This window comes from Nannospalax galili, unplaced genomic scaffold (assembly GCF_000622305.1).
Source record: "Nannospalax galili isolate Female #2095 unplaced genomic scaffold, S.galili_v1.0 scaffold610, whole genome shotgun sequence".
Lineage (NCBI taxonomy): Eukaryota > Metazoa > Chordata > Mammalia > Rodentia > Spalacidae > Nannospalax > Nannospalax galili.
This window is the reverse complement of record NW_008329141.1, coordinates 513,498-523,705: the sequence shown is the minus strand read 5'-3', so window position 1 is coordinate 523,705 and position 10,208 is coordinate 513,498. Positions and strand designations below refer to the sequence as shown.

Here is a 10,208-nt window from a genome sequence, read left to right as displayed (position 1 = left end):
TTACTTTGTGTCCTAATTAAAAAGTAAAATAACCAAAAATAAAAACCAGGAACAAACACTTTCTCTGAACAAAAGGAGAGAAAGAAGCAAAGGAGGAAAGCTCCACTGTGCAAAAATAAAGCCCAAGGATTTCCACTGCAGCATATTTGTAAAAGATTTATTTTGTTTTTAATTGTGTGTGTGTCTGTGTGTGTGTCTGTGTGTGTCTGCGTCTGTGTGTGAGTGTCTGCATGTGTGTGGTGCTGTGGTGCTGGTGCCCACAGGGGCCAGAGGCATAGGATCTCTCTGGGGTTGGAGAGCAGCATGGGTACTGGGAATCAAACTTGGGTCCTCTGCAAGAACAGCAAATGCTCTCAATCGCTAAGTCATTTCTCCAGCCCTGAAACCTTTATAATGGCAGAAAATTGGAAACAATTCACAATATAAATAAGCAGACAACTGTCCAATATGCTATGGAAATAACGTTTGCTGTGCAGGTGCTGCTCTGAGCACTTTACCAGCATTAACTTGGTTCATTCTCACAACAACCCTGAGGGAGATACTTTTATTTTACCCATTTCACAGGAAAAACCATTGAGGCACAGAGAGGTGTAATAATTTGAGAAAAAATTGAAACCATACCAACAGTTTGATTTCACATTTTTACAAACCAACAATTAAAAAAAACTAACAAAAATAATGCATGTATGTATATATAGTCTTACATGCACAAGAAATGGTGGAAGGGACTGAAGAGATGGCTCAGCAGTTAAGAGCAACTTACTTTTCTTCCAGAGGACCTGGCTTTGGTTCTCAGCACCCACATAGCAGCAACCAACCATTTGTAACTCCAGTTCCAGGGGATCCAGAACCCTCTTCTGGCCTCTATAGGTACTGCACTCACATGGTGCACCTACATATATGCAGGCAAAACACTCATACACATAAAGAACATATAAATAACATTTTTTTGGTAAATTTTTTACTGAATTTTTAAGTATTTCATACGGAACATCTTAATCATCTTTATGCCCCCTTCCCCATTGGCACCTCCCATAGTCCGCCCCCACTGGAGTTCATACGTTCTGTCATTTGTGTTAAGGTCTATTGTGTCAAGTTAGTGTACCCAGACATTCTTCAGTGCAAGTTAAAGAGAAAATTGTCAGTACAAAAGAATCTGGCAATGGCTAATTGAATGTTGGCACAGAGAAATTTTACTTTTGTGCTTTATGCACTTATATCATTTTTTAAAAGCATTCTTTTTTTCATAATTTAAAGGTAAAAGTAACAAACAAATGCACTTAACACTAAAACGCTGATCTGAAGGCAGTATGCTCACATGATACAGTTCCACTTCACTGACTAGAGTAGTTCTCATTGCTGTAAATCCCTCCAGAAGCTTGCCCCTGGGGCAGGGAGAAGTGTGTACTGAGCATGTGCTGAACCAAGAAAGTGGTTTAAGGAAAGGAAAGGTGGTGAAAAATGTTGGCAGCTGTGGAGGGGTAGGGCTGGGTAGGCGGAGTCCACCGACAAAGCAGGACCAAATCACATCCCCTACCCTCCATCTTCCTGGGCTCCACTGCTGCCTGGCAGATAGACTTGGAAACAGGTGTTTTTGATACTTCACAAAACACTGCTGGCTCTCCTCAGATAATGCCTCAGTCTAAGGAGTCAGATGAACTTATTTTCTTTGTGAATGGAAGAAAAGTAAGTTTTCTACACTGTCATTCCTAAATTCACACAAGAAACTGGTGGAAGCAATCTTTCTATCATTTTTGCCAAAGAGATAGGTATTGGGCTCAGGGAAGGGATGTGTGACAGACTGCTTTGCAAGATGGCTATGACAAGCACAGTGGTCTGTATCTGTAGTTTGGAAGAAAACAAAGGAGAGCGAGAGTGAAAAGGGGAGGGAGGAAAAGAGAGGTAGAAAAAGAGAATATCTGTAATGCGTGTGAAAGGCATTACTGAGGAAAATTGCCTGATTTTATGTCTCCAGACCAAGCTTTATCATTGCATTTGAATTCATCCAAGTGTCAGGCACTGACTTATCTTCATTAGGACCTGCTATCTTGTTCCTCTCCACCTCCCTTTCTGGCTTGGAGTCAAACTTCTGTGCCACCCCACCACGGCTGTCACATGTAATGGACACACAAATCAAGAGTCCAAAGCCTTCAGATTATTTTCAAATAATTATAAAACCTCCGACCAGCAAGAATGGACAAAAAAATGTGATCAAAAGCCAGAAGTGAACCATATAGTTGGTTTACATTTCAACACTTTGCTCTTTAAGAAGGGATTCCTAGCCTGGGCAGGATGGTACATTTCTGTAATCCCAGAACCTGGGAGACAGAAACAGGACACAGTTTGAGGCCAACCTGGTCTTCAAAGCAAGTTCCAGGACAACAAGGGCTGAGTAAAGACCCTGTCTCAAAAATAAGTAAATAAACATACAAATAAACAATGGGGGATCTTAACTCAGGAGAATAAACTGAATCATTTTCTCCTCATTGTTTTGAGATCTTGAGATTTAGCAAAGACATAACTAATGGCTGCAATATGTTCTTTGCTTTCCAATGTCCTTGACAGTCTGTGTTATGTGAAACCTTATAGCCCGGTGTTTAGCAGTGTTGTCAGAGAGGAAGGGATAGTCAAAGTTTAAGCCGAGCTTACATAGTGTGTGCTGTGTGAAGGCTCGGGGTGGTTGTGCAATGTGCCCAAGATCACTTGGCTAACAAATGTTGGGGAGACCTTGGTTTTTATGTGTCTACTCCTTTCCTTTGCTCTGTGATCCCTCTCCCAGGGAGATGGCCTTTTTCCAGATCCCTTATGCTAAAGGGAAGGACTGGTGCTTTGCTTGAGTGTTTTTCTGTGACTGCTGAAGAAATGCTATGTCTACCGCTGCCAAGGTCTTGTTTACTTAACTTCTGAAAGTTGAGTGGAGAACACAGACAGCATGCTTTGTAGGTGGCAATGAGAACGGAAACCTCCAGCTTAATCCCCAGTCCTTTTATTAAGATATAGAAATGCAAGCATTTTTAAATTGTATAATTTTTAAAAACTTTTTGTGATTTTCCTGAACCCATGTTGTGTTAGAATGTGAAGTCTTATGGCTTGTCCTCTGAAACAAAGCCAAGCAGTGTCCTGCCAAAGTAAAACCAAGTACAATGAAGCATTACATGATTTTATAATTGCAAAGAGTGATGCTTGATCAAGTCAGTGATGCTTGGACAAGATCAACAAATATATTCTAAATGATTCTTACTATTTAGAAATAATAATGGGCCACATGAAACTGCCTCAATTTGTATAATCATTTCCTCTGTGCAGATCATTGAGAAGAATACAGACCCTGAAGTTAATTTATTGTTCTACTTGAGAAAAGTCAGTATCCTTTTGCTTGTTCAGGAAAACAAAACATATTTTTAAACTCTGGAAACTGTGATTTCTCTTGCATTTACAGAAGGGTTTCTATCACACTTCCTTGAGAACGTTTTGTCTGTTGTGTAGGAATGGAGTAAAGTAACTGGCTTGCCTTATTATGGATGTAACAATGGCTCCAAGTTTACACAAAGATAAGGATCACCTGGGGCTATTGATTAAAACGTGGGTTTCAGAAGCAGAGGCCATGGCCTGGTGGGAAGAGTGCTTGCTGTGCAAATGTGAGGACCTGAGTTTGAATCCACCAAATTCACGAAAAGCCGGTGTGCTAGTGCACATCTGTTACTCCAGTGTTCCTATGGAGACATGGGAGGTGGAAGTTCATGGGCCAGCTAGCCTGGGGTTCACAGCACAGCACTGAACCCTGTCTCAAGATAAGGTAGAAGGTGAGGACCAACACCTGAGGTTGTCCTCTGACCTCTATATACATGCCATGGCTACACACACATACACATACACACACGCACACACACACACACACACACACACACACAGACTTTAAAAAATGGACTGGGGCTGGAGAGATGGCACAGCAGTTAAGAGCACTGGCTGCTCTTGCAGAGGACCCAGGTTCAGTTCCTAGCACCCACATGATAGCTAACAACCATTTGTAACTCCAGTTTCAAGGGATCCAGCACTCTCTTCTGACTTCTGTGGGCATTGCTCGACAGGGGTACACTTACATACATGTAGGTAATATACTCATAAACACATAACAAAATAAAAATAATAAATAATTTTAATGGACTTCTCTGGGCCCATTTCTGAAGACACTGAGCCATTTCGAAAAACGCTAGTTCACAGAGCCCTTGGCTTCTTGGGCAGTATGACAATGATGAGGTTCCTGCCTTTTCTCCAGGCCTAGCTAGCATGTCACCTGTGAGCTCGATTCTCACCTGAGTGGCCCCTCCATGTGGAGTGAAGTCTTAGAGAGCCAAAATCAGCCCACGGCCTCTAAAATTGAGCTCTGACCAGTGTTGGCCAGTCTGCCTCCTGGAAGTAGATTTGGCTGATTCCCAAACTGAAATCTTGAATATGGGAACCCCCCTCCCCACCTCTGGGGCAAGTTTAAAAACTTTTTACATCTCTGCCCACACCCAAGCAACAAATAAGTGCATCCAAGGAGAGACTCTGGCAGACCTTTTTCTGTTGTTTGTTTTAATACCCAAGAAGTTTTGAGAAGTGCCCTTAGAAATGAAATGGGCAGGGCCTTGTTTGTGTGCTATTTCTATTTTGACATTTCATATTCATATAACTGGATATATATGCTATTGTTACCAGCATCTTGCTCTGGCCACCCCTTGACTTCCTCAGACCTGTGATTCAGACACAACACAAAGCATGATACAGAAGACAGGCAGAGTTGATTGCAGAATAACAGAGCCCTCAGGGTGAGAGGAGGCAATGTCCAAAGAGACCACTGTGAAGGAAAGCACTCTCAAGGGTGAGGGTGGACAATGACCAAAGGACCACTCTGACAAAAACATGTTTAGGTAGGCCATATATTATTACTAAGGTCTCTGGAACAGATGGCTCCCTGAGACTCATTTTCCTGTGCAGGAGATTGGCAGGCCCATCTGGATTAACTACTAAGGGATATATTTCTTTGTTCTCTACCAGAAAGCTTCCTTCTAGAGAGTAATCTCATAATCTTCCTGGCAGTTTACAAAAATCATGTCTGGACAGGGCCAGAGATGCAATGCAGATCCTTTAAAAAAAATCATGTAACAGAGCAGATTAAAAAAATTAAAGAGAAAACAAAAATGAATGTATAAAAATGGCCACACTTGGAGTAAGGATGTAGTTCCTTGGAACAATACATGCATGAAGCCTTGAGTTCAATACCCCCGGTAGCACTTGTAAAGTGGGTGTGATAGTACACGCCTACAATCCCTGCCCTTGGTAAGTGGAAGCAGGAAGCTCAGAAGTTCAAGGCAAGCCTGGGTTACATAAGACCATTTCTAAGGGGGGAGAGAAGAAGGGGGAGGGGATGCTTTAGCCTTCCTGTGCTATCTCCACCTTACCAACATTTTGTCTAATCTGCAGTCTACTTTTACAAGGTATTTTATATCTTAAGGAAAGGCCCTATGATGCTTTCCCCTTCCTTTCACAGGATATATCAAATTCTAAAAGGGGGCAATTACAATACTTTCTCTCTTCTGAAAAACTGGACTCAAAGTGACTATGGGAGTGGGATCCACCCTTGACCTTGAACATGCTCATTTCTTTTGTTGTTGATGCTTTTATTAATTATACATAATAATGGGGTTAGTGTGGCATTTTCATAAATACACACATATATACATCATACATAATGTATTTTGATTATAATCACCACCATTACTCTCTCTTGTCCCCCTCCCACTCCCACTGATCTCCTTCCTCTTCCTAACTATCCCCCTCTATTTTCATATAACATTGTCCAGTAAGTTTTACTAAGGTTGCTTACAGGAGCATAGGTACAGGTTATTTACAGGAACATGGGCACCTTACCAGTGGCTATACCACTGAAGAAAATCTCTCTCTCCCCTCCGCCTTTCTCTCCCATCAATGTATGGAGCCTTGTGAGCCCCTCTCCCTCCATGATGGGATGCTGAAGGGCCCAGTCCTATCAAAGTCTTCTGCAGGTTGTCATAGCTATTGTGAGTTCAAAACTACAGTGGGCATGTTATGCCCAGAAGACAACATTCTACAACACTCTGACCCTTTCTCCAGTCCTTAATATTCTTTCTCCCTTGTCCTCCAGCACTATGAGAAATTTGCTCATTTCTAACTAGCTACCTAATGCTGTGGCAGCAATGGGGTGCAACCTCTACCCTCCCTGTTGCCTATTTAAGAATGAACTGAAAGCTCAAAGTACTTAGTCAGGTGACTATAGATTTCTCTGACCTCATTTTTTAATGCCAAGCACCCAAAATTTACTGTGTTCTTTTTCAACTATTGTTTCCTTGATCAATAGAGGTAGTATTATGAATTCTTCGATTACATTGGAAATTTTCCATTCTCAGTGATTGGAATGCTTTTTAGATGCCTTCCCCCTCTGACTTTGTATGATTAAAAGGATAACACTGATGTGAAGTCAAAGTTGGAGTGTTTCTAAGCAGGAAAGATCAAGACTTAAAGTTCTAGGAGGTCTTCCTTACTGATCTGGAGTTTCCAGAGACTGATTATTTTCTCCATTGGTCATAGCTATTATCTCATGAGATGCTGCAATCTAACTGATTTACACTGGATATCAACTGTAAGGCAAGCACGGTGCTTCAAGAAGGACTATGCTAGGGTTAGAGAGATGGCTCCGCCATTACAGGTACTTGCTGCTCTTGCAGAGGACCCAGGTTCAGTTGCCAGTACCCCCATCGGGAAGCTTATAACCACTTGTAACTCCAGTTCTGAGAGATCTGACGCCCTCTTCTGCCTCTGTCGACCCTATACACACACACACACACACACACACACACACACACACACATACACACACACACACACACACACACTCAGGCACACACATAAATAAAATAAAATATTTTTTAAAAAATTCTATACTGCAATAGTTAGTGTTGTCAATCTATAATCATCTGGGAGATAGCCTCTGGGCATGTCCATGGAAGATTTTCTTAATTATATTAGTGGATGTGGGAAGACTCAATTGTGGATGGGAATATTCCCTGGGCAGGGGATCCTGGACTGTATTAGATGGAGGGAGCAAGCCGAGCATTCGCATGCACGCATTCATAGCTTGTTGGTTCTTGGCTATGGATGTAATGTGACTGTCTACTTCAAGCTCCTGCTTCTTTGACTTCCCCACTGTGATGGTCTATACCCTGAACTTTAAGCCAGAATAAAGCTTTTTGGCCATAAGTTGCTTTTGTCAGTTTCTTACCAAAGCAACAGCAGGCATATACCCATCCTGATGTCGTTCTTCCCACATGTGAAAATTTTATAAGAACTGAGAGTTCAAGTTCCTCTTTCTTCCTTAACCATAATCCTTCCAGTCCGACTCACAGGGACAGAGTATGGCTGGGGAGGAGGTGACTGTGGTGCCTGCACAGTGATGATCTCAAGATACGACCCCATCTCCAAAAAGATCAGGTAATCTACTCATAGACCTGCGACCCACTCCCATACGGATTCCCTGTACGATTTCTTTCTGATAACACTGTGGACCACATTTCACTCAACAAAGGAATCTGCAGTACCTCCAATTTTTATGAGCTGAAACCAAAATAAACAATCTTATAGGTTAACATTCAGAAAATGTGGTAGAGTTGTGCTATTTCCTATCAACGCTGATCCTTGATTTTACAAATGGTACAAACTAAGGTTTAAGGGAATTTGTACTTTCACTGCAGGCCATAGAACTAATGAGTGTTAGGGTATGAGTCCCAAGTCCAACAGTCTGTAAAGCCAAGATTCTTTTTGTAAGGTCCCACTCCCAAGAGAGCTGTGAAAAGTCTTCTGTTGTACTTCCTGATGCCCCTAAAGGCAGGTGACCAAGTTCTAGCTGCACTCATGGGTTTCGATTCCAGTGAAATTCCTGAATGACTTGCTTACAAGTTCTCTCACTTAACTTCTTCCCCAGCCTTCCAAGGCTTTTTTTAAAACTATGTGTAACCCAGATTGTTTAAAGGAGATAGGGAGATAGGAACTCTTTATTTGACTATCTTTCACAACTGACAGAACAAAACAGGTATATCAATCAAGAACATTTCAACTCCTTTGTTTTTTTAAAAAAAACAAAACAAGATAGTTTAGCGGATAAATGACTTTCTTAATTATGATATTTCTTTTTAGGCAGCCATGGTTAAATTCAAAATTATTTATTTGATGACTTAGCTTTAACATGTACTCAATTTTGTTCATGTCAAAGTAATGATAATCATTTAAATGCATATTATCTTTTTGTTTTCTAATACTACTGCTCTCTGCATGACTTCCTTTTTGCTTCGTTATGTAAACTCTGAAGTCACTTCTCTGTCACTGCCTGCCTGGTCCCCATCTGTTCTCTCCATGGAGCTGCTGTCACGACTGTGGAAGGCATAGGAAGCACCAAGTCCAGGATTCACCCTGTCCAGGTAGGAGCACATTTTAATAAGTTTAAGATGAACATGTTGTCCTGGTTAGCTTAACCATCAACTTGACACAACCTAGAATTATCTGGGAAGTGAATCTCAGTGGAGGAATTTCCTAGATCATATTGGCCTGTGAGTGTGTCTGTAGGGAATTGTCTTGATTGTTAATTGATGTAGGAGGGCCCATTCCACAGTGGCAGCACCATTCCCCAGGCAAGTAGTGCTGAACTATATAAGAAAACTAGCTGAGCACAAGCCAGCCAGCCAGCAAGCAGTATCCTCCATGGTTCCTGACACACTTCTTTGGCTGGAAAGTGAATTCCTTGTCAAAGGTAATGCTGTGTGAAATAGCAGCAGGCTTGCTTTCAAGTTCCTGACTTTCACTTCCCTTGTGGAGGGACTGTGACCTAGAATTGTAAGCCGAATAAACTCTTTCTCTCCCAGAGTTTCTTTTGGTCAGGGCATTTGTCAAAGCAACAGAATAAACTGGAACACAGGTCTCGGTGGCTTTTATAGTTGTCCAGACCTTGGTTTATGATTTTAGAGGGTGAAGGTGGCAGATGAAGGGCTCGTTTGTTCCCCCTTTACAAAAAGAAACATTACCTTTTCATAAACCTTTTTTCCCTCTGAGGCTGTCTTTATTCCACCTTAAGTTTATTATGTTTCCATAAAAATGAGGAGGAGGTGCTTAAGAGAAAGTGGCTCCGTTATCACAGTGCCTCAGGGAAGAAACCTCCAAAGACTACTGGGGCCTACCACAAAGACTACAGAGAAGACAACTCACATTCATCACATTCATCTTGGTTTACATAAGCAAGTGAGGGAAAACTAGGTGCATGATCTATGTTTGATTGTCTAAATAACCACGCTGCTAATTCTAGCCAGAAAATATAATTTTGTGACCTACATATTTGCATTTAGCATTTGTTACTCTGTAATGGTCTTCCATCAGGATTGCATAAGTATCCCCCAAATTAAGTCATAAACTCTTTGAGGGCAAGGGTTTTTGTCTTATCCTAAAAATACTTTTCCATATCACAAGGAATTGTTGTTCTATAAATATTATCAGCAGGTATGGGGCAATGGCTCAGTCAATAAAGTACTTGTCTCAGAAGCATGAGGAACTGAGTTCTAGCACCAGCACTTATAGAATGTCAGGTGCAGCAGCATTTGCTATAGTCTCAGCACTGGGAGACAGAGGCAGGAGGATTCCTGGGGCTTGTTAACTAGCTACTGTAGTTGAATCCATGAGATCCAAGTCCAATGAGAAACTCAATACTCTCAAACTTCGTAATGATCTATTTTCAAGATTTCAACCCACCGAACAATTATATTGGTTGAGTAACCCCTTGTTTTCATGGCTTCTACCCTTTGTTAGCCCCCTGATCATGCTGTGTGTCATTTTGATGCTCGCTCCCTGTTTCATACAATTCCTTCGCCAACAAATTACTACCATTGCAAAAATTACTACCAAGCAGCTCATGGTCAATTATCAAACTTTGGATTCTCCCAAGATAGATGAGTTGGCTCTTAAAGCTTGTGATGACACTTCTTCATTATAAAAAAAACAGGGAGAGATGTTGGGGGACCCTGCTGCTAAGGTTGCTGTCCACCATGTCCAGATAGCTCTAAGGGGCTCAGCACTATATGGAAGGACTCCCTGTCTCAGCGGGGGCCTCCTGCTCTCTGCCTGACTTACCTGGAAAGTGCCACCAAGCATGG

At 41.7% G+C, this 10,208-nt stretch overlaps 1 protein-coding gene across 1 annotated transcript in view; it reads left to right on the top strand.

Moving 5' to 3' along the window:
- Nucleotides 1-1,632: 1,632 nt before the first annotated feature.
- Nucleotides 1,633-10,208, top strand: part of LOC103734384 (aldehyde oxidase 3-like) — a 104,714-nt gene continuing 96,138 nt past the window's right edge. Inside the window, 4 exon segments of the mRNA XM_029563514.1 lie at nucleotides 1,633-1,686; nucleotides 3,307-3,364; nucleotides 7,410-7,506; nucleotides 8,381-8,489. Coding sequence (XP_029419374.1) covers nucleotides 1,633-1,686; nucleotides 3,307-3,364; nucleotides 7,410-7,506; nucleotides 8,381-8,489 — 318 coding nt within the window.